This window comes from Silurus meridionalis, chromosome 14 (assembly GCF_014805685.1).
Source record: "Silurus meridionalis isolate SWU-2019-XX chromosome 14, ASM1480568v1, whole genome shotgun sequence".
Taxonomy (NCBI): Eukaryota; Metazoa; Chordata; class Actinopteri; order Siluriformes; family Siluridae; genus Silurus; species Silurus meridionalis.
Genome location: NC_060897.1, coordinates 1867366 through 1892149, shown reverse-complemented (window position 1 = coordinate 1892149; position 24784 = coordinate 1867366). Strand labels below are relative to the sequence as shown.

General features: G+C 36.3%; 1 protein-coding gene across 2 annotated transcripts; it reads left to right on the top strand.

Annotated features, from left to right (window-relative positions):
• Positions 1-7406: 7406 nt before the first annotated feature.
• On the top strand, positions 7407-20748 carry LOC124396543 (deleted in malignant brain tumors 1 protein-like). Of its 2 annotated transcripts, XM_046865646.1 has the most exons (12): positions 7407-7528; positions 11145-11177; positions 14085-14399; positions 14833-15144; positions 15241-15519; positions 16567-16878; positions 16974-17252; positions 17356-17670; positions 17766-18044; positions 18570-18887; positions 18982-19099; positions 20102-20748. In XM_046865646.1, the coding sequence occupies exons 1-11, from the start codon at positions 7498-7500 to the stop codon at positions 19095-19097; spliced, it is 2589 nt and encodes an 862-aa protein (XP_046721602.1). In that variant the 5' UTR covers positions 7407-7497; the 3' UTR covers positions 19098-19099; positions 20102-20748. The 2 variants fall into 2 exon arrangements, with proteins under 2 accessions (XP_046721602.1, XP_046721603.1); XM_046865647.1 differs by lacking the exons at positions 16567-16878; positions 16974-17252.
• The last annotated feature ends 4036 nt before the right edge of the window (positions 20749-24784 follow it).

Below are 24784 nucleotides of genomic sequence, written 5' to 3'. Positions count from 1 at the left end.
AATTAGCGTAGCTGCTGTTCATGATATTAACAGCACAAGTTGATAATGTGCATGTGATCAGATGTTCTGGAGCACAAGGTTATGATGTGATGTGTGTTATGTGTAGGCTTTGCTAAAAAGATACGTCTTTAATCTGCACTTAAACTGGGAGAGTGTGTCTGAGCCCCGAACACTGTCAGGAAGACTATTCCAGAGTTTAGGAGCTAAATGTGAAAATGATCTACCACCTTTAGTGGACTATTCTATTCTAGGAACTACTAAAAGTCCAGAGTTTTAAAATCTCAGGGAGCGTGGCGGATTGTAGCATGTTAAAAGAATGGAGAGATACATGGGGGCCAAACCATTTAGTGCTTTATAAGTGAGTAGTAGTAGTTTGTAGTCTATTCGAAACTTAACCAGAAGCCATGTAGTGACGATAAGATTGGGGTTTTGTGGTCATATTTTCTTGACCTTGTAAGAACTCTTGCTGCTGCATTCTGAACTAACTGAAGCTTGTTTATCAATGATGCAGGACATCCACCTAGTAATGCATTACAGTAGTTTATTCTGGAGGTCATAAACGCATAGACGAGCTTCTCTGCATCAGATATAGACAACATGTTTCTTAACTTAGAAATATTCCTAATGTGAAAGAAGGCTGTTTTTGTAACTTGGTTGATATGATTTTCAAAAGACAATTTGTTGTCTAAAATAACTCCCAGGTCTTTTACTGTTGAACTAGTGGTTACAGAACATCCGCCTAAATGCAGGTTGAGATGCTGGAGCTTCTGTATACTAGTTTTTTGGCCGATGAGCAAAATCTCCATCTTATCAGAATTTAAAAGCAGAAAGTTATGGGTCACCCAATCTCTTATTTCCTTAACACACTCAGTTATCCAGGTTAATTGAGCTATATTGCCTGGTTTAGATGAGATACAGTGAAGAAAATAAGTATTTGAACACCCTGCTATTTTGCAAGTTCTCCCACTTAGAAATCATGGAGGGGTCTGAAATTGTCATCGTAGGTGCATGTCCACTGTGAGAGACATAATCTAAAAAAAATAATAATCCAGAAGTCACAATGTATGATTTTTTTAACTATTTATTTGTATGATACAGCTGCAAGCTGTATTTTTTTAGATTATGTCTCTCACAGTGGACATCCACCTCCGATGACAACCCCTCCATGATTTCTAAGTGGGCAAACTTGCAAAATAGCAGGGTGTTTAAATACTTATTTTCTTTACTGTATATAGTTGGGTATCATCAGCATAACAATGAAAGCTAATTCCATGCCTTCTAATAATATTTCCTAAGGGAAGCATGTATATTGTGAAGAGCAGGGGTCCTAGAACTGAACCTTGTGGCACGCCATATTTCCCTAGCATTAGCCTGGATAGCTCTCCATTTAAATCTACGAAATGGTAACGATCGGACAGGTAGGATTTTTACCAGCTTAATGCCTGTCCCTGAATGCCAATGTAATTCTGTAAGCGATCTAGGAGAAGATCATGATTTATAGTGTCGAACACAGCACTAAGATCTAGTAAAACTAACAGCAAAATTAAGCCTTTGTCTGAAGCTAAAAACAGGTCATTAGTTATTTTAACTAGAGCAGTTTCTGTGCTATGATGGGGCCTAAAACCTGACTGAAATTCCTCAAAGATATTGTTTTCTTGCAAGTGGGAACATAACTGGGCAGCGACAATCTTTTCTAAAATCTTAGACATGAATGGCAGATTTAAAATTGGTCTGTAATTCGATAGCGTGTTTGGATCCAGATTAGGTTTTTTAATGAGAGGCTTTATAACTGCTAGCTTGAGGGATTTAGGGACGTGACCTAACGATAGTGAGGAGTTAATAATATTCAGAAGAGGCTCACCAGCTGTATAGAACACTTCCTTCAGTAGATTTGTTGGAATTGGATCTAACTGACATGTTGTTGATTTAGCTTTGATAATAACATTATACAGTTCTTCCTGTCCTATACATGTCAAATAGTGGAGTTGTGGAGTTGAAGGTAACAGTGTCTCAGGAGATGGTCTCAGAGGTTGAACTGCCACAATTGTTTTTCTAATGTTATCTATTTTTCAGTGAAGAAATTCCTCACTACTAAACTGTGATGAAACACAATTTTCAGAGCCCTGATTTGTAGTTAGTTTAGCTACTGTAGTAAAAAGGAACCTGGGATTGTTTTTGTTATTTTCTATGAGTTTGCTCAGGTGTTCAGCTCTAGCAGCTTTTAGCGCCTGTCTGTAGCTGAGCATACTGTCTTTATACGCAATTCTAAATACCGCCAATTTAGTTTTCCTCCATTTTCTCTCCAGATTACGTGCTGTTCTCTTGAGGGCATGCGTATGACTATTATACCAAGGTGCAGGTGCTTGTTCTCTAAACTTTTTTAACCGGATGGGGGCAATGGTGTCTAATGTGCTAGTGAGGATAAGGTCTATGTTGTTAGCCATTTCATCAAGATTATTATCAGTTATGGGTTTAGTGTGAAATTGAGATAAATCAGGCAGGTTATTTATGAATCATGGCTGCCAGCCATGGTACAGCTTAATAAACCTGGAGTTTCTGGGTCAGATTGTATGAATATTAGAATCTTTTAATGTTCTGATAAGTACTACAACTAGAAGTTGGCATCCTAATGGGTCAGGTCAGAACTAGGGGTTGTGGGTGTTTGTGATTGGGTCTGCAATTTAAAAGTGAGTCTGTAGTGTGTCAGAGGCAATACAGCGTGAGAAGGCAATAAGATTCAGGATGCTTGAAGTGCCGTCGTTCAGAATGTGTTTGTCTTTACTTTATAAAGTATTCACTAACTAGTGGGTATTTAAAAAATTGAACAGGACTGTTTTGAGGAACATGAGTGTGTTTGTAAAAGTACATAACAGAATAATTGTAGAACTTTGAACAGTGGACAAGGACAGCATGGACATGGTCCAAAGCTTTATACACATACTGTATGTTATGTATTGTGTATTCTGACACCAGAATGTGTGTGTGTGTGTGTGTGTGTGTGTGTGTGTGTGTGTGTGTGTGTGTGTGTGTGTGTGTGTTTTATTATTACTTATTTATTATTTATTATCACTTGTATTACATTTTTCTGCTTTGTGACGTTCCTTTCCATAGAAAATATGATTGGTAGGAGTTGTTTATTTTTTTTTTTAAATACAAAGAAAAAAGAGGATACATCTTTGTTATCTCCTTTTTTGTTGTTGTTTATTTTTATTTCACTTTTTTCTCTGGGTTTATTTCAGTTTGACACTTTTTAGGATTCAAATTTTTAGCACTTTCTCTTCTTTTGTTGCTTTCTATTGTTTTCACAAATAGACGTGTATTGTTGTATTCGTATTAAAGCACTTGGAACTCATCCATCTGAATCCATCTCTTTCCATCGTACATGTATTCGACAACGCTTCTCAATAATCTAAATGGTTATTTATTGGGTTCATACTGAATGACAGGAGATAAGTGTTCTAGATAACCTGTGCAGGTTCGGTTAAAAGGTTAATGAGGTTTTCTGCACTTATAACCTCCATAGGCTTTAATGTGTCCTGTTTATCAGATCTTTTTCTGCTGACAAGGTTATACTATCAAATACAGAAGACTATTTTAGGTCCTGTATCCTTCCTGTTAGTTGAACCAGCCTGGCAATTGTTCTCTAACATCAGCATGTTTCCGCATGCAGAACTGCTGCTTACTGGATTACTGTGCACATTATTCTGTGTTCTTATTTGAAGGAAATATTCCACAAGCACACTTTGGATTTTATCATTCATGTTTATATTTTCATTTATTTCTCCCAAATCTTAAAAAAAAATCCTTCACTGATAACGTGGCAAAGAGGTCACGTCTGAATATGATCGAATAGTGATGTGCATGGATTCAGCAGCTCGGTACTCCAGGAAAAGCTTTTTATTAGTGTTACGGTGTTGCTTTGATTGTTGTTTACTGCAGGGGCCAAGTTCTGTTCTATCAAAAAAATCTTAATTATATATAATAATGTTATAAACCACTTATACATTATTATATATAATTAAGATTTTTTTGATAGAACAGAACTTGGCTTCTGCAGCAAACAACAAACAAAGCAACACAGTATGTTTAAAAGTATATGGAATTGATCTACAAAAAGTCCATATGGGTATGTATTGTATTGTAACGTTTGTAGGCTACAGGTAGTCCATTGGCCATTGTTGTGGACTGAAGGTGTAAAGTAATAATAATTTAGTACTAACAGTATGGCTATATTCTGAATTAAATGACATTATCCATTTAGATCGAATGTCATTTTGAGAGTTTGTTGTGTTTATTCAGATTTAAATGTGTTATATGAAATATTCATTATGAATTAAAACAGTAAAATCAGGTCAAGTAATTATTATTATTGTAATAGAAACAATAAAAACGTCTTTCCAATGAATATTACAGAGTTGAAACTCTCATTTTCAAACAAACTTGTTCATATGTTTATCTGTATGTTTATTTATTTATTTTATTGAGATATCCAGTATCAAGTCCTCCCAGTATTCGGGCAGCAGCCAAGAGGAGATGGGTGGAGAAGGATGTAATAAGTCCCAAAAAAAAAAAAAAAAAAGGCTAAAAAAGAATACAACTCGAATCGAAAGTTTTAGTTGATATATTTGGATATTTATATTTAAGTAAATAATAATCACATTATGTAAAAGTATATTTTAGTTCATATAGTATTTGAATAAATGAAAATTAAAAGCAGTTCACTTGAGTTTTTAGGTTTGAATTGATGCCTGAGTAACCTTAACCCTTACAGGAAACTCGTCCTCTTCTTGTTTTTCATTAGGAATAAAAGGTCAATGCACTGTATCTCTCTTTGGGGTCATTTGAGCTCAAAGTTGGGAAATTTCTTGCTTCACACTTTATAAACAGGTTATTTGTTCTTAATGTGGACATTTTCACTCAGTGTTTTGAATTTTACCTGTTTATTGAACCTGTTTATTAAAATTCACATTTCCCTCCACAGACCCTTCTGATTGGTTAGGTTTTTATATAAAAAAAAAATGAAATGAAGCAGTTTGTGTTTTAAATTCTATTTATGTAATATATATTTTTTATTACTCTTTTTTTTCTACATGGATAAATATTGATTTCATTTTTTTTTTTTTTTTGTTAGTTAGTTTCAGGATTTTATTAATGGCCTGCTTTCCTGGCAGAGATGGCCAGTAATTCAGCTGTTCCTTTTGTCAATTCCTGTTTTGGGGGGTTCAGGGTATTCCAGAACCACTTAACACTTCCAGTATCCCAACACAATTACAATAGAGGGCATCAAATAGGTCAGGGATGTGACCAACCTTACTATCAGAGTTAATATACCAGATGTGGAAGTGAAAGCAGAAGTGCTTGATGATGGTTTGGACTCTCCCTTTGTAAACCAGTAAGGCAATAATACATCGATTTAAATGGGTGCTGTACAGTCTTTTACTTTATAACATTAATTATTTTTATAAATTCACAATACATTATGGTAATAAAATCAAATACCTTTTTATACCGGGCAATTTATTTAATGCACAGTACACACAATTAAGACAAAAAACACTCACGATTGACTTGTTCTAGAGAACTAAGATGCCGTGCTGCTATTGGCTGAGCCATTTGTCCTCGGTTCCTGATTCGTCTGAAAAATAATCGTGAGTGATGGTTCCTTTTTCAACGGGAATTGTACATGTACTGTAAACTCAACAAAAATTGTGAATTACTTGTCAGAAATGTTTTATTTACTACTTGAAATAAATAATACAACGATAAAATCGTTTTTCAAACATTTTTATTTAATTTATTTGTACAAACTCTGTTTGAAATGTTTCTCCGGACTTTCGAGCCACTCATGGCTTCTCGCCAACTATCAGAATTTTTGGCGAGTTACTTTCAGCCCGGTTCCAAATGAAAAGCAGAGCACAGGGTCAGCCATGACACAGCGCCTCTACAGCACCCCAACCTTCCAATCTGTTACCCCAGTGCATTAAACACTGAGCTACCACTCCCCCTCATCATCATCATCATCTTCATCATCATCAGCTTCATCAACCTCATAATCAAAACACAAACTCGGGGAATTATCTTAGAAGAATGATATTCGTCCCTCTAGGATTGTTCCAGAGGAACTGTTTTAACAGCTTGCCACTGGTATATCAGTTTGGGACGTATTTCATGTTGTTTTTTCCCTTCTCTCACCCTTCTGTAAGATGTCTACACACTGCTTTTGACACTTCAGATACCAGAGGTGGAAAGTAAAGAATTACATTTACTCACATTACTGTAATTAAGTAGGGGGGTTTTCTTTGTGTTTATTGCTGCTTTTTAACTTAGTTTATAAAATATGTTATTTTACTTTTACTTAAGTATGTTGGAAGTATTTGTACTCTATTACATTTTAAATCATATCTGTTACTAAGTTAAAAAAAAAAGGAAAGATGGGAGTGCAATGATTGATGAGCGGAAAACAAATGAGCTAAAATCACAAAAAAAAGAAAGATGGAGACGGACAAGACAGACGCAATAAAATATTCTACTGAAGTAAAAGTTCTGTTATTTTAATGAATTTTTTTACTTAATTACAAGTAAAGTTATCGGTCTAAAAATCTACTCAAGTAAAAGTAAAAAAGTCGGCGTGTTTTTTTTTTATTCCACCAAATCGAAAGATTGTTCAATGGACTGTATTTTTTATTTTTTATCTGATTAAATAAAATATTTTTTTGTTATTGCACTTTCTTTTGTAAAGATGTCCCTTCAATTAAAAACAACTAGTTTAAGCTTTATATCCCCTTGTTCTTTTTTAACTACATTAGCACCCCCCCACCCCGCTGTAAAAAAAAAAGGAACTCAGTAAATCTCAGTAAATAATAATAATAATAATAATAATAATAATAATAATAATAATAATAATAATAATAAAAGGAACTCAGTAAATAATAAAAAAAAAAAAGTGGATTTTTAGACCTCCAACATTACTTGTACTTTTGAATGCATTACTTGATTCTGTGTAGAATTTAATCAGATTTCATTGAAATAACAGTACTTTAACTTCAGCAGAATATTTTATTACTCTTTCCACCACTGTCAGGTGTTTTTTTTTTTAATCACTCTGGTTTGAGCTGTTCTTTAAACTAGATGCATTAATATGGGGAACAGAGAGTGTAAAATTTCTCTTCTTTTTTCAGAAGTATATTTTTGTCACGTTTGTTGTTTCTTCCGCATGTGTACAGTTTCAGTTTAATCAGCTCATTAAAAAACCCATTGTGGTATAAAATGTGGTGAAAGAACATAAAACGCACAAAAAGACATGCAGTACAGAGATAACGCAAATACAGAAAGTGTTTTATGTAATCAGCAAAATTAGTGGGGGAAGAAGGGAAACTCCACCTCTTCAACCTTTAATAACACAAACTGCAGTCATGACCTCCTGAGCTGTGCAGCGAGACGACAGCAGCAGAAAACACTGTGATTAAACCTGTACTGCATGACGCACTGGGGACCAGGATGCTAAAACTTCATCTCACTGCATCACTGGGTAAATTCCCTACGATTCTCTATTATATCTTTATTTAAAGAAAAGAAATAGATCTTTTGCCATGTGGTGTAGATCTGAAATATATGTTCATTTGTCACTAGTATTTCTTATTTTTTGGGTTCACAAATGTTTATATTCAGTATATGCATTATTAAATGATCTATATTTTAATTCATGTTCATATTCACAAAAATTCTATATTTTTCTAAAATATGATATTGTAATGTCCAGCTTTTAAATCTGGCTTATACTTGTAGAGTGTTCCACCAGTATTCAATCATTTTGTAGCTCAGCAATATAAAGGATATTAATATTTAATGTTAATATTTTTGTCTCATTAATTGAATCATGAATCATAAAACACGACTAGAAGAAACTATTTAACATCTTTTATCATATTTACTATAGTGATTTCCTCCTCTGGGGATAATTTACATATCCCAGACTACAATTTTAATAAGAATTTAGATAAAATATATTTTTTACAATAAAAAAATAAAATAAAAAAAGAATCTTGGATTTAAATAGATTTTCCTGTATCATGAATGATGATTTTCCTGAGTCATGTATTAGGTATAAAACTAACAAGCCATTATTTATTATAGTTCTACATCAGGAGGAAAGAAAAGTCATTTTCACATGAAATTAACCATAAATCTATAATCTGCTGATTCGGGATGAATTCAACTACATCTGTCAACCCTCTGCATCAGCTCAGTTCATTTAATACATCTACAGCATTGTCTGTGGTTCCTATTATAATCAGTGCATCCTAAAGCGTATCATCCAGTAGAAGTGCCATTTTGGCAGCTACACTTTCTATTATCTCAAGGTCACAGCTCTGCGAATAGTTGAAACCTTGCCAACTGTTTTTGTAAATCTGTTCACAAGGCCACTTGTTTCAGAGGCTAAACGCCTTTCTTCCTTGATCTGAGATTCTGCCTCATGCAGTTCAACTGGTTTATTTTTATGTTTCTATATTATCTGACCATATAATAGATGAGCTCTGAGTCACATTGTGATGTATGTAGATATACTGATAAGAACTACAGCAAGTAAGTTTAATTGTATGTCAGAAAAAAGACCGTTCTCACAACTCCAACAACATGTTTTTGTCTATCAAATAGAGTAGAATGAGGTCAAGCTTCAGAAGACATCACAATGATCAGAGGCCTGGAGCAGGTCATTTACCACTTTACAAGTGCTGTTTCTGTGCTATGATGAGGCCTGAATCTTGACTGAGAAATAGATTTTTGCCATTTTGAAAAATTCTTCATATTGATGTTTGCATGCTTCTATGGTGCTTTTAATTTATTTTACTACAGTACAGTGCATCCTCGATACTCACGGGGGTTGCGCTCTATGACCCCTCGCGAGTAACAAAAAGTGGCGAGGTTTTGACTCACCTTTTGATGGTTCCTTTTTCATTGTACATGTACTGTAAACGCAACAAAAATTGTGAATTACTTGTCATAAATGTTTTATTTACTACTTTAAATGAATAATACAATAAACCCTAACCCTAGTTTTCAAACATTTTTAAGTAATTTATTTGTTTTGAAATGTTACTCCGAACTTTCGAGCCACTCGCAGCTTCTCTCCAACTTTCAGATTCTTCACCAGTTACTCTCAGTCCGGTTCAAAATGAAAAGTTGCGAACTATCAAGGTCGCAAGTGTCAAGGTCATGAGTATCGAGGTCCCACCATATCGCAAAACAATTGAGGACAATTTTGGAGAGCCGACATTTTCTAGTCTATCAAGGAAAATTATATTTTCAATGGAATTAAAAGGCAAAGCAACACAAGCAGTGAGATGAGACCCTGTAGAAGGTCATTTTCCACTTTAATTAATGCTGTTTCTGTGCTATTTTGAAACCTAAATACTGATTGATACATTTCATGAACAATATTGATTTGTAGGTATGACCATAACTGCTTTACTATAACATCTAGGATCTTGAAGATAAAGGTGTGGTTTGCTATTTGTCTATTGTTGGATAGCTGGCAGGGGTCAAGGTCAGTTTTCTTTTTATCAGGGGTTCAACTGCTAGTTTAAAGAAGTTAGGGACATAACTGATGCTAAATGATTTAAGAGTTTCAATTAATTCAGGTAGTTTATGTTTATAGAATCTATAGTTACGGAAATCTAGTATGCCAACTCTTTATTCAGTTTGGAAAACTAGAATTTCATTTTGTAGACATTTACATTTAAATTTTTAAGTGGACACTTTGATTATTGTTGTTATAATCCTAAAAGTGCAAAATATTCAATCGACTTATCAAGTTCTGTGAGTGCAGAGAATTATTCGATCAAAATGTATAACTCTGAGACATTAGCAATAAGATGTATTATTAATATAAGCCGTCGCCGCTTTAAATGTACATTTGAAACAATAGCATGGCAAAGTGCATCTGTAGAGTGCATCTGGGGATTTCCCCAGGGCCATATCCACTGTTCAGTATTATTTTGATATGCTGCATGTTAGTTCTAAGAACTTTAAACAAATCTTATTTATGTACAGGTATTTTATGTGATGCCAAGAATATTAATCGCAATAGCTACAATACTTTCACGTCTTCCAGTTAATCAAGGCTGATGGTTATAACCCTATTTTGAAGGACTAGCTTCTTTTTAATAGAATGCTACATATTCATTTGTCTCAATAATAGTTTCATCAACAATAACCGTTTCAGACACAGTGTCATTAAATGCTGTGTTAATTAGGTTGCTAAAAAAAATTTGTAGAAGAGAACGGACACACCATGTCACTCAAGTGACAAATCCAAAGCAGTAATACCCACAGTAATGCCCACTTTGTCTGTTTCCTGGCTCTGTTTCTGAATTGTCACTGAACTAATAAACTAAGCCTGTTCTGAAGCAAGAAATCAGCACAGCACAGCACTTTGCCAAGTGTCCCACCATAACATGCCAGCCTTCCTATCAGACACTAATAATTTAATAATTATCAATAAAACCCACATAATAAATTGAAATCTAGATAATGCTTTAAATTGCACTGTATAAAATAGTCCATTCTATTGAAGTGTAATCTTCCAACAGGACAACGACCGAAAAAAATGGCTATGGGAAACTCTGTTAATGTCCTTGAGTGGCCCAGCCAGAGCCCAGACTTGATCCCAATTGAAAGATTGGAAGAAACTGCCCAAAATATACTTGAGGCTGTAATTGGTGTTAAAGTGCTTCAATAAAGTATTGAGCATTTTTTAAATATTATTTTTAATAAATTTGCACAAATTTCAAACAAACTCCTTTTGTGTTGTCATCTGGGGATTTTGTTTGTAGAATTTTGAGGAAAATAATGAATTGAATCCATTTTGGAATAAAGCTGTAACATAACAAAATGTCTAAAAGTGAAGCGCTGGGAATATTGTCCGGATGCATTGTGAAACGGTTTATTGTTACTCTGTCAGTATTCATTCTTTTTTGGAGAGTTTGTTAGAGAACATGCCCAGTGTTTAGCCATGTTATACTGTATATCATAGAAATATTGCAACAGCATTTTATTTGATGGATGTTCATTCTTGTTTTTGTCTACCTTTAATAAATAACAATTTCTGCCTTTGTATTAATTCCTTTTTTTTATTTCTCTCATAGCCAATGTTCTTATTATTGCTTCACTGCTGGCAGGTCAGTGTTTTTTTTTAATTCTCTTCATCCTTTAATTCTCTAAAATGTTTTGTAATTTATTGTTTTATATTTTGTAATCATAATGTTATGCCAGATTGGTGTATTTATACATATATAAATACACCAATCAGGCATAACATTAAGACCACCTGATAACAGAAGAAGAGATAATCAGTGTTATTCACTTCACCGCTGCTCATATTCTAATGTCCTAATGTTATGCCTGATTAGAAGAGTGTTATATATATATATATATATATATATATATATATATATATATATATATATATATATATATATATATATATAAATCACACTCTTTTGATCAGGCATAACATCAAATCAAATCAAAATCAAATCAAATTTTATTTGTCACATACAAATACATACAGGGTACGACATGCAGTGAAATGCTTTTTACGCCTGTCCAGCATGAGGGAATAAAATGGGGTAAAAAAGATAAAACAAAGAAAAGGAAGGCAGATAAATAAAGTATAAAAACTACATAAAAATAAGAATATATAAAAGATTTAAAGATGTGTAAAGTGTCCGTGTGCGGAATGGTGTAGTATAAAAATATAAAATGTAAAGTGCATTGTGTTGTGCGAGTCCAGTGTCCAAAGTGTCATAGCACAAAAAGTGAAATATATGTGCAGGAAAAAAAAGGTCTGATGATGCAGAGAGTGGGCCAGTTTTTTAGATCCTGGGTGTCTCCTGGTTTAAACTCCGAATAGCCTGCGGGAACATTAGGACATTAGGACATTAGAATATGATGAGCGGTATATATATATATATATATATATATATATATATATATATATATATATATATATATATATATATATATATATATAATATATACACACACACACACACACAAACATTTATATATATACATATATACACATATACATACATATATATATATATATATATATATATATATATATATATATATATATATATATATATATATATATATATATATATACACAGTGAGGAAAATAAGTATTTGAACACCCTGCTGAAATTGTCATCGTAGGTGCATGTCCACTGTGAGAGACATAATCTAAAAAATAAATCCAGAAATCACAATGTATGATTTTTTTTACTATTTCTTTGTATGATACAGCTGCAAATAAGTATTTGAACACCTGAGAAAGTCAATGTTAATATTTGGTACAGTAGCCTTTTTTTGCAATTACAGAGGTTAAACGTTTCCTGTAGTTTTTCACCAGGTTTGCACACACTGCAGGAGGGATTTTGGCCCACTCCTCCACACAGATCTTCTCTAGATCAGTCTGGTTTCTGGCCTGTCGCTGAGAAACACGGAGTTTGAGCTCCCTCCAAAGATTCTCTTTTGGGTTTAGGTCTGGAGACTGGCTAGGCCACGCCAGAACCTTGATATGCTTCTTACAGAGCCACTCCTTGGTTATCCTGGCTGTGTGCTTCGGGTCATTGTCATGTTGGAAGACCCAGCCTCGACCCATATAATGCTCTAACTGAGGGAAGGAGGTTGTTCCCCAAAATCTCGCAATACATGGCCCCGGTTATCCTCTCCTTAATACAGTGCAATCGCCCTGTCCCATGTGCAGAAAAACACCCCCAAAGCATAATGCTACCACCCCCATGCTTCACAGTAGGGATGGTGTTCTTGGGATGGTACTCACCATTCTTTTTCATCCAAAAACGTTTAGTGGAATTATGACCCAAAAGTTCTATTTTGGTCTCATCTGACCACATGACTTTCTCCCATGACTCCTCTGGATCATCCACGGAAGGAGCTGGTCAATGACCTGAAAAGAGCTGGGACCACCGTTTCCAAGGTTGCTGTTGGTAATACACTAAGACGTCATGGTTTGAAATCATGCATGGCACAGAAGGTTCCCCTGCTTAAACCAGCACATGTCCAGGCACGTCTTAAGTTTGCCAATGACCATTTGGAGTTCTGGGCTGATTTCTCACCTTCCTTAGGATCATTGAGACCCCACGAGGTGAGATCTTGCATGGAGCCCCAGTCCGAGGGAGATTGACAGTCATGTTTAGCTTCTTCCATTTTCTAATGATTGCTCCAACAGTGGATCTTTTTTCACCAAGCTGTTGGCAATTTCCCCGTAGCCCTTTCCAGCCTTGTGGAGGTGTACAATTTTGTCTTTAGTGTCTTTGGACAGCTCTTTGGTCTTGGCCATGTTAGTAGTTGGATTCTTACTGATTGTATGGGGTGGGCAGGTGTCTTTATGCAGCTAACGACCTCAAACAGGTGCATCTAATTTAGGATAATAAATGTAGTGGAGGTGGACATTTTAACAGGTCTTTGAGGTCAGAATTCTAGCTGATAGACAGGTGTTCAAATACTTATTTGCAGCTGTATCATACAAATAAATAGTTTAAAAATCATATATTGTGATTTCTGGATTTTTTTTTTCGATTATGTCTCTCACAGTGGACATGCACCTATGATGACAATTTCAGACCCCTCCATGATTTCTAAGTGGGAGAACTTGCAAAATAGCAGGGTGTTTAAATACTTATTTTCCTCACTGTATATATATATATATATATATATATATATATATATATATATATATATATATACAGTACAGACCAAAAGTTTGGACACACCTTCTCATTCAAAGAGTTTTCTTTATTTTCATAACTATGAAAATTGTAGATTCACACTGAAGGCAGCAAAATATGAATTAACACATGTGGAATTATATACATAACAAAAAAGTGTGAAACAACTGAAAATATGTCATATTGTAGGTTCTTCAATATTCAATATTCATTATTGTGTAAAAGTCCTGACATCATTTCTAATTGTTTTTGCTATTGGGTTTAGTTTGGACAATGTTGTAATAAGGTTAATTGTTATAATAATAAAATGCATTTTGCTGTTTGTATTAGATGGGTCTAACATACGGCTCGTTGGTGGCAATCACTCCTGCTCAGGTAGAGTGGAGATCTTTCACGATGGCCTTTGGGGAACAGTGTGTGATGACTACTGGGACATGGACGATGTAGATGTGGTGTGTAGACAAGCTGACTGTGGTAAAGCCATCAAAAACGCTTTCAGTGCAAGCTTTGGACAGGGGAGTGGTCCAATCTGGCTGGATGATGTTCAGTGTTCTGGAAGTGAAAGTGACATCACACAGTGCACTCATCCTGGATTTGGTAAACAGAATTGTGGCCATGGTGAAGATGCTGGTGTTATTTGCTCAGGTACAGAAAAAAAGTTTAATATTTATTATGATGTTATATACATTGACCCTATGCCCTGACTTAATTTAACTTTTCTCACTTTTCCATTGTAAATTAATACAAATGCAAAATAATTCTACTATCTGGAGAATTTGTTACACACTGGCCACATCTGTTACCACTGAAATATAAGTGCACAAAAATATATGAAATATGATCAATACATTTCTCTGAATGTTGTTAATTATTGTAATTATTATTGTGATTATTATTATTATTATACATTTGATGGTACTCAAAGTTGTATTGCTGCAATCATATTTAATTGTTTACGCTGTACTCATGCACATTTATGCAAAAATATACCTCTTTACAGTGTCATCAAAACTCATCAATAATCTTGTTTTACTTTATAGCATTTTAAACAAACTGACTTTTTTCTCAAATAATTCAGGAAAGGAGATCAGGCTGGTGAATGGTTCGAGTAACTGTTGTGGTCGAGTGGAGATCCAGCACAAAGCCCAGTGGGGAACAGTGTGTGATCATGACTGGGACTTAAAGGATGCAGAGGTGGTGTGTAGGCAGCTTGGATGTGGTAAAGCCGTCAGTGCTCCTCGTAATGCTCACTTTGGTCAGGGAAGTGAACCAACCTGGCTGGATGATGTTCAGTGTACTGGAACTGAGAGCTACTTAGATCAGTGCTCACACAGAGGATTTGGAGTAAAGAACTGTGGACACCATGAAGATGCTGGAGTCGTGTGCTCATGTAAGTTATTATTCTTTTAATTGTAAGAAAACAAAACCAATTAAGAATAGGACTATATTTTCAAAATGATTACAACTTTTTTTTTATTTCTTTCAGACATACAGAGGCCCACATTAACCCAGATCCCACCAAACTCTGTGGTCTCACCTGGAGAAGACCTTCAGTTCAGATGTTCCACATCTAGTCCAACATGCATCTTGGTAGAATTTGGTTTCTATATCAATGGGACATTATTAAAGAATCAAACTGCAGAGTCTACAGCAACATTTAATCTGACTGTAGAAGCCTCACATCAGGGCGAGTACACCTGTGATTACACATACATGGAAAGTAACTCCACTTCATCCAGGAGCAGCTCCATTAACATTACTGTGGGTAAGTGCAGGCAGGATGTTGTAGTGACCAGTGTTGAGTGATTAGTGTATTATTTATTCTATCTAAATAATTTTAATTAAGTATTCATTATTAAGTTGTCTACAATATTGAAGTCCACAAAGATTTGTGTGTAAAGAGTTAGCTATGAGAAAGGGTGGTCTAGGCTTGTAGGAAGAAAGGGGGCCCTTAAGAGAAGGCCGATTGGCTCACCTCCAACAGGAGGATGAAGAAGAGAGGGGCGAGTTGTATCTCTTTCCCTGCACTGCTCCTACATGTGTGTTGAATCTGACAGCAGTTGTTTTTAACCACTTTAAGGAACACTTACAAGACCAACTTACCCTTTCCCAAAGTTGCCAGAGTAGATTTCAGGTTCAGAACAAGGGTCTTGCATGGTGGGTGGACCAGGGTAAGTGGAGCTGAGGGTGCAGGTACTTGCTGTGAGTGCTAAAGATTCAGCAGACAGCTAAGAGATGAGATTTTTAGCATGCACGGATAGGAATGATTTGTCCTGATACCGCATGCTGGTCTCAAAGCTGCTGTTAGGTCTTCCCAAAAAGTGCACTAACAGGAGAGAATGGAGAACAAGGGAGCTGGTTTTGGTGGGTGGCCAGAGTTTCTGTGCCAACCAAAAGCAAAATACAGACTCAAGAGCTGCAGCCAGAAATCCGGTGAGATGTGTGGTAAGTGAAGTGCTGTAAGAGAGTCAGTCAAGGTCAATGAACACAGAGTAAAAAACACTTGAGAACATGAGGGAACATGGAGTATCTTGAAACTGAGGCTGGAAAATAAAGCACTAGGATATTAGATCAAAAATTATTTAAAAAATGGTTACATTTTTGTCAAAAAAATTATTGTAAATTAACAGGGATGTACACGCTTTTTATGTCCACTGTATATAGCTTAAAGAAGAAAAAAGAAAGGTGTCTAGCATCAATTTTTTCAATGGGTAGTATTGTCTAAATACTACCCATTGAAAAAATTGATGCTAGACACCTTTCTTTTTTCTTCTTTAAGCTAGTAAAAACCCTTCTGTCTAAAATACTTCAGGCCAAAAAATCAGGCTGGTGAATGGTCCAAGTAACTGTTGTGGTCGAGTGGAGATCCAGCACAAAACCCAGTGGGGAACAGTGTGTGATCATTACTGGGACTTAAAGGATGCAGAGGTGGTGTGTAGGCAGCTTGGATGTGGTGAAGCCGTCAGTGCTCCTCATAATGCTCGCTTTGGTCAGGGAAGTGAACCAACCTGGCTGGATGATGTTCAGTGTACTGGAACTGAGACTGCATTAGATCAGTGCTCACACAGAGGATTTGGAGTAGAGAACTGTGGACATGAAGAAGATGCTGGAGTCGTGTGCTCAAGTAAGTTATTATTCTATTAATTGTAAGAAAACAGAACCAATTAAAAAAAGGACAATATTTACAAAATTCTACACCTATTTTTTTAATTCTTCAAGACATGCAGAGTCCCACATTGATTCGGATCTCACCAAACTATGTGGTCTCACCTGGAGAAGTCCTTCAGTTCAGATGTTCCACTCCAAGTCCAACATGCATCTCTGTAGACTTCACTTTATATACAACTGGAACATCAATAAAGAAGCAAACTGCAGAGTCTACAACAACATTTACTCTGACTGTAGAAGCCTCACATCAGGGCGAGTACACCTGTGATTACACATACAGGGAAAGTAACTCCACTTCATCCAGGAGCAGCTCCATTAGCATTACTGTGGGTAAGTATAATTATTTTGAAAATTGTATAGATTTTGAAAAGTACTGATTAACTGAATAATCAGTCATTAATAAAAACGTTCTCTTTTAAATATATTAAATCAGTCCATAATCAGATCCAGCTGGTGAATGGTTCGAGTAACTGTTGTGGTCGAGTGGAGATCCAGCACAAAGCCCAGTGGGGAACAGTGTGTGATCATTACTGGGACTTAAAGGATGCAGAGGTGGTGTGTAGGCAGCTTGGATGTGGTAAAGCCGTCAGTGCTCCTCCTAATGCTCACTTTGGTCAGGGAACTGAACCAACCTGGCTGGATGATGTTCAGTGTACTGGAACTGAGAGCTACATAGATCAGTGCTCACACAGAGGATTTGGAGTAGAGAACTGTGGACACCATGAAGATGCTGGAGTTGTGTGCTCAAGTAAGTTATTATTCTTTTAATTGTAAGAAAACATAACCAATTAAAAAAAGGACAATATTTACAAAATTCTACACCTATTTTTTTAATTCTTCAAGACATGCAGAGTCCCACACTGATTCGGATTTCACCAAACTCTGTGGTCTCACCTGGAGAAGTCCTTCAGTTCAGATGTTCCACTCAAAGTCCAACATGCATCTCTGTAGACTTCAGTTTATATAAAACTGGAACATCAATAAAGAAGCAAACTGCAGAGTCTACAACAACATTTACTCTGACTGTAGAAGCTTCACATCAGGGCGAGTACACCTGTGATTACACATACAGGGAAAGTAACTCCACTTCATCCAGGAGCAGCTCCATTAGCATTACTGTGGGTAAGTGCAGATAGAACGTTGTAGTGAACAGTGTTGAGAGACTAATTTATCATTTATACTGTCCAATTAATTACAATGTTTATATTATAGAAATAGGATCAAATATATAAACACATTAGTCAATAAAACTTATTGGAGTCTAATACGTAATTAGTGTATTGAACCCTTTTCTTGTGTTGGACTACTCACTGGTTGACTTAACGCTAGGCATGATCGTAAATCTTTTCACCATTCTTCTGATTTATACTGAAAATCTTCACCTTTTCTTCTGATCAGACGTTCTGCAGACGTATCCTCACATTGCGGCAGTATGTTACTTTGTGTTCTAATATCTGGTGTTCAGGTACACTAATAAATTGTCCTGACTTAGTAAGAATTATAAAGTGAAACATATCGTCACTGATGTTTCATAGTAGATTTTGTTCATTCTGATGTTTAACAGTGGCAGACAAAATTTGCTTGTGTGTTTTAGTGCTTTTTTTTTTTACTTGAAGTTCCTGAAAACCCCTGCTCGTTGCTTTTTAGTGAACTTGCAGAAACCCAATATCTCATTCAGTGATGCTGATGGATTGCTCCAGTCTGATAGTTCAGAAGTGAAAGAGGGCTTTGGCTTCTCAATTATCTGCTCCACTGAACCTCAGTATCCAGGAGGTTCTTTCACCTTGGATTTTAATGGATCGAACATCACCAAGACTCAGTCAGCTGTTAACCACTCAGCCAACTTCCTGTTTCCTGTGGCTGATTTTGTCCATCAAGGAAACTACTACTGTACTTATGAAGTAAACATGTCTTCACGTATTTTTACCTCCACTACCACCGAACCTCTGGCCATCACTGTGAAAGGTATTAAATATTTAAGTCACAAATTATTATTCTTTTTCTTGTTAATGGGTGTTCCTCAATTTAATGTGTGAAATATTAATCATTTCTGTCTCAGTATCTCCAGGACCTCTCTTCATTGGGGTTGGAGTGGTAGCAGGACTGAGTCTCATGTTAATCATCATTTGGATTGTGAAGACACGAAAAAAGACGAAAATGTCAAAAGTAGTGTGAAAGTATGTTATTTAAATGATCATTTCTATAAGTAATATCATTATTTATATTTATATTTTATATCTTGTGATGCACTTGAACAAATTGGGGATCTTCGTAACTGAGACCGATGCGATTCGCAGCTTGATGCGTTTCCAACAATATGATACATTAAATGAGTAGATATGAAGCAGCTACTGATGATTAAGATGTTGAGATGTTCGTTTGGAGTGACGACGATGGACAGGATTAGAAATGAGTTTATTAGAGGGACAGTGCATGTAGGACGTTTTGGAGACAAGGTGAGGGAGGTGAGATTGAGATGGTTTGGACATGTGCAGAGGAGGGACATGGGGTATATCAGTAGAAGAATGCTGAGGATGGAGACACCAGGAAGGAGGAAAAGAGGAAGACCAAAGAGGAGGTTTATGGTATGTGGTGAGGGAAGACATGCAGGTAGTTGGTTTGAAAGAGGCAGATGTAGAGGACAGGGTGGTATGGAGACGGTTATCTGCTGTGGTGACCCCTAATGGGAGAAGCCGAAAGAAGAAGAAGAAGAAAAAGATGAAGCAGCTACTGAATCCGATCCAATTTCGATTCGAGTATGTAGAGCATGTCTTCAAGGAGCTGGATTTGTGCACAGGGGTATTGTCATGCTGGAATAGTTCTGTTTCAATTTAAGAGAAAATGGAATGCTACTGCATCCAAAGACATCTTATACAATTGTGTGCCTCCAGTTTGTGTGGGCAGAACCACGTATGGGGGGGAAATCAGGTGTTCTCATACCTCTGTCCATATAGTGTATGATGTGTCATTCTGTAATTTAAAAAAATATAAAATTGCTGTGGTATAAAAATAAAAATATATACAGTGGTATGTTGTTATAGGAAAATAATCATATTTAACCTTTAATTATTTTCCTTTATTAACATGAGTGTTTTATGTCCTACTTGTTTTATTCTTGCTGAAATAAATACATATTGATTTGGAAATAACTAAAAATCTTTTTACAAATTTTTTTACAGATGGATTATTTTACAGCTGCAAAATCACAGGAGGGCCTACAAGACGAGAACAGCACACACCAACCCTTATTATAACATTTCAGAAACCATTTTCGAACAGAGGGAAAGTGAACAGTGATTATGATGTGGTAGCTTAGTGGTTAAGATATTAGACTGTAGATCTGAAAGTTACATCCCAACCACACCAAGCTGCCACTCCTGGTCCCCCAAACAAGACCCTCAACCCCATAGCTGCTCAGTTGTATGAATGAGATAGGGCAGTGGTAGCTTACTGGTTAAGATGCTTGACTTCTGATTGAGAGGTTGTGAGTTCAAATCCCAGCACCACCAAGCTGCCACTGCTGGGCCCTTAAGTGAGGCCCTTAACCTTCCACTGGTTAGTAAAATTAACATAAATGTAAATTGCTCTAGATACAAATGTCTGCCAAATGGCTTAGAATTACATACATTTGTACATTACTGCTAAAAGTAAAGAAGTATCCATTATCTCCCATCCACAAATTATCAATCTATTATCTATCTTATCTATTAGCTATCAAATTTAACAGTTATGAGGTCAGGTCTGCATTTACATTTGTTACTACTCCAAAAAAATATATATGAATGTCTTTCTTGTGATTATTTCTATTTAAAAAACTTTCAATATACATCCTTTGAATAAGTCAAGTTTATTTCTATTGCGCTTTTCACAACAGACATTGTCTCAAAGCAGCTTTACAGAAATCAACAGTGAAGGTGAACGGTGTGCATTTATCCCTGATGAGCAGCCATGGTGACTGTGGCAAGGAAAAACTCCCTTAGATGTTATGAGGAAGAAACCTTGAGAGGAACCAGACTCAAAAGGGGAACCCATCCTCATTTGGGTGACATCAAGAGTGTGATTATAGTCTTTAAACAATACAGAACACTGGAGAGTGAGAACTAACATGAGTACTGGAGTGTAAGATTATGAGTAATGTTCTTTCTATAGTCTTATACAGTCATTGTGGTTATACAACTAGGAGCTACTGAGCGACTTATAAAATAGCTCAACATTTGCGATCATCACAGAACCAACACCAGCTTCTCCATGCCAGAGCCTTCAAACACTCCAGGAGGTCCAATGTCAAAACTCCACACATGAACTGGTATCCAATTGGCACTGGTATGTCCCTAAATAGTACGGGAAGATTGCGAGTTCTGCATCTACTTCTTTAATGGTCTATAATCTTCATGAGGTGGGACGTGACTGGGGCTGGAGTAAAAAGATTCGTTTTTAATCTGCACTTAAACTGGGAGAGTGTGTCTGAGCCCCGAACACTGTCAGAAAGACTGTTCAAGACTGTGAGTTTTGAGCCGAACGATTTAGTGTTTTGTAAGTAAGAAGTAGTAGTTTGTAGTGGATTCGAAACTTAACAGGAAGCCAGTGTAGGGACGATAAGATTGGGGTTATATGATCATATTTCCTTGACCTTGTAAGAACTCTGGCTGCTGCTGGCCGGCCACAGCTGTAACAAGTGGTCTTCAATTAAGCCCAACTCCATCCAGAGGTAGGGCGTTAGGATAAACCAGGTGGATCCGAAAAGAAGGAAGCATTATTGGTCACTCGTACCTCAGGACCATGTTTAATTTGACAGAGGAAAGTGAGCGAGAGAGAGAGAGAGAGAGAGCTGCAACATGAAGAGAGAAATAAGGATTATTAAGTAAAGTTATGGTTACATCAGGGTTCAAGTAGGAAAGGCTGCTATGACAGAATAACTAAAAGGAAGAGCCAAAGGTAACACAGACATGAGGGATCTCTGGGATAAAAGACCACCCACCACACCACCATTAACAAACCTGAGTAATGTGGGGGGGATTTTATAACATGATCCCTCCAGATTTGCTCCTACTGAAAAAAGGCTTGACTAAAGTAATGTTTTAAATGATGACTTGAACAGTTACACTGTGTCTGAGTCTCGAACACTAATTGGAAGGCTGTTCCATAACTGTGGCGCTTTGTAAGAGGAAGCTCTTCCCTCTGCTGCAGTTTTCAGGATTGAAGGTACCAACAAATAGCCTGCACCTTTTGATTGAAGTAGGCGTGTTGAATCATAATAGACCAAACAACTGCTCAGGTACTGTTGCATGAGACCATTCCGTGTTTTATACAATTAAATAAAATAGAATTAATGATGTCATACTTTTCTGGCTTAACTCTTGCTGCTGTATTTTGGACTACCCCAAGCTTATTTCTGCACTTACTAGAACAAGGCATTACCTAAGCATGTTCTACTTTGTATTTCATTTAATACCAATACCAGTTAAAAGTTTAAAGTAAGGAAATACAGTATTTTTATTCAAATTCAGCCCAGATATTTCCCCAACAGACTGTCAGAGGGCGCTCTCTCCCCAAATTCTAAACGGCTTCTTCAGTTACTCTGCTTATTTCCTGCTTGAACCAATTTAAAAGCACTTGGGCTCATCTGCTCTTTTAAAACCATTAATTGACATAATGGAAAGAAAAATGAACAGAAAAAAATCCAGATCAATATTTGGTGTGAACACTGTTAGTCTGCAAAACAGGATCAGTTCCTTTTTGAAAATGTTTGCTAGTTTTAAAGATTACAGTTTACAGTTTGCTAGCCGTTTGAGTTCTGAGTTTAAAACATTTGCTAGATTCCCTTATGTAACAGCTTTGGGGAATTGCCTTTGTGCAGTTTGGGCAACAGTGTTGGGGGTAACGTGTTACAAGTAATATTACTTTTCTGGAGTAACGAGTAAAGTAGCGCGTTACTTTATAAATTTACACATTAATATCTGAGTTACTTTTCAGTTAAATTATTTTGCATAAAAAAATCAATACTGAATTAAAATGAACGTAGTCACGTAGAATCGCGCACTCATACGTGCGAGGAACGGGAACAGAAGCTGGTCAGAAGCGGAGATGGCAAACCAGAGCATTACATCACTGTGATGGAAGTGTTCTTATTATTTTGAAATAGTCGAGGAAAAGGAGAAAGGAATAATGGTTAAGTGTAGATTATGTGTTGGTGAAAAGCTCTTGTCAACTGCAAAAAATACCACTTAAAAAAAAAAAAAACATCTGCATGCAAAGCACAGCACTACAGATGTGTGTGTGTGTGTGTGTGTGTGTGTGTGTGTGTGTGTGTGTGTGTGTACAATGTTGCATATATGGAAATGGAGACAGAAATTTAGAAAACTTTTGCAAACTTTCCACCACTGCAGCTCTATTGACTGCTCAGAATAAAAGTTCTCCGTGGGAGACACATGTACGATGCGGAGATAGAGAGCAAATTCACAGCTCATTTGCTCTTTGTGGGAAGATAAACTGCCACGGTCACTGATAATAGCGCAAACTTTGTAAAAGCGTTCAGAATGTTTCAAGCTGATGATGAAGCAGAGAATGATGTAGACGAGGACGAGGTCATATTTACGGAATTGCACGATGTTTTACGAGATGACAGCGAAAGGTATGTTCTCCCTCCACATCACCGGTGTGCAGCCCACACCCTTAACCTTATATACACGAACGATAGTTACATTCCTGACGGCGAGGCAGATTGCAAAGCAGTGTACAGAAGTGCGACTGGAAAGTGTTCAGCCTTGTGGTCAAAATTTAGTCGATCATCTTATTGTTCTCTAAGAAGTTATTAAGCATTTTAAATGTTTAAGACATGTCTTTTGCTCTAATATAAATTATTTCTTAATGGTAATTATCTATATTACACCTGTTACACCTGTAAGGCCTGAAAGAGATACAAGTAACGCAAAAGTAACGCAAAAGTAATACAACGCATTACTTTCCATAAAACGTAACTAAGTAACGTAATTAGTTATTTTTTGGGGAGTAACTCAATATTGTAATGCATCACTTTTAAAAGTAACGTTGCCCAACACTGGTGGGCAATGCTGGAGTTTATACATATACATATTATCTCTATGTATGACCTTGCCTTGTCCTTTGTTGTAAAATGCCCAATCTTGTCCCCAGATTGTTTTCTTCAATGAAATGTAATGTCCCAGCACCATTTATTCATTTGATTTATTTTCATATGTGCCCTTTTAAGCAACATTTAACTGCAAATGATTACTGATCACACTGAACGTTTCTATCCTGGTGAACATGATGTTTTGGAAGACGTTGCCCTTGTCCCCAGGATTCTCTGTACTCTGTGTAATGAAAATTATACACGATGGCCTTCTCATTCACAACATCTAAACACACAGGTAAACACCTCTGAGAGATATTTCAGGACAACGTGATAAACAGGACTTCCTACTACCATGACCACTAGACTCATCATATACTGTACCTTTGGTAAAGCACTGCTGTTGTTTCGTTTAGGAGAAGCGTTTGTGGTAGCTCGTCATGACCCTTTGACACCCTGCTAACAAGCCCTGTGTCTGTGACATGGCTAGAGGCTCACCGAGAGGAAGTAACAACAGGAAATGAATCATTTACAGTTCTAAAACGCAGCAGACTTGTTAGGTTTGTCTAACAAGTATGGTTTTGGGGGTTCTTTAAATAATAAGGGCTTTATGGACAGCAAAAAAAATTACTCATAACTTTTTAGGTTCTTATTGTTAAATCTGCTCCTTTATTTAAGGTGTGCTGTGCTGGTGTGTATTAAAGACCCATTAATATCATTTGGAAACCTGTCATGCCTTTGGACTGGTTTCTTCCTGTGGTAGAAGAAACCA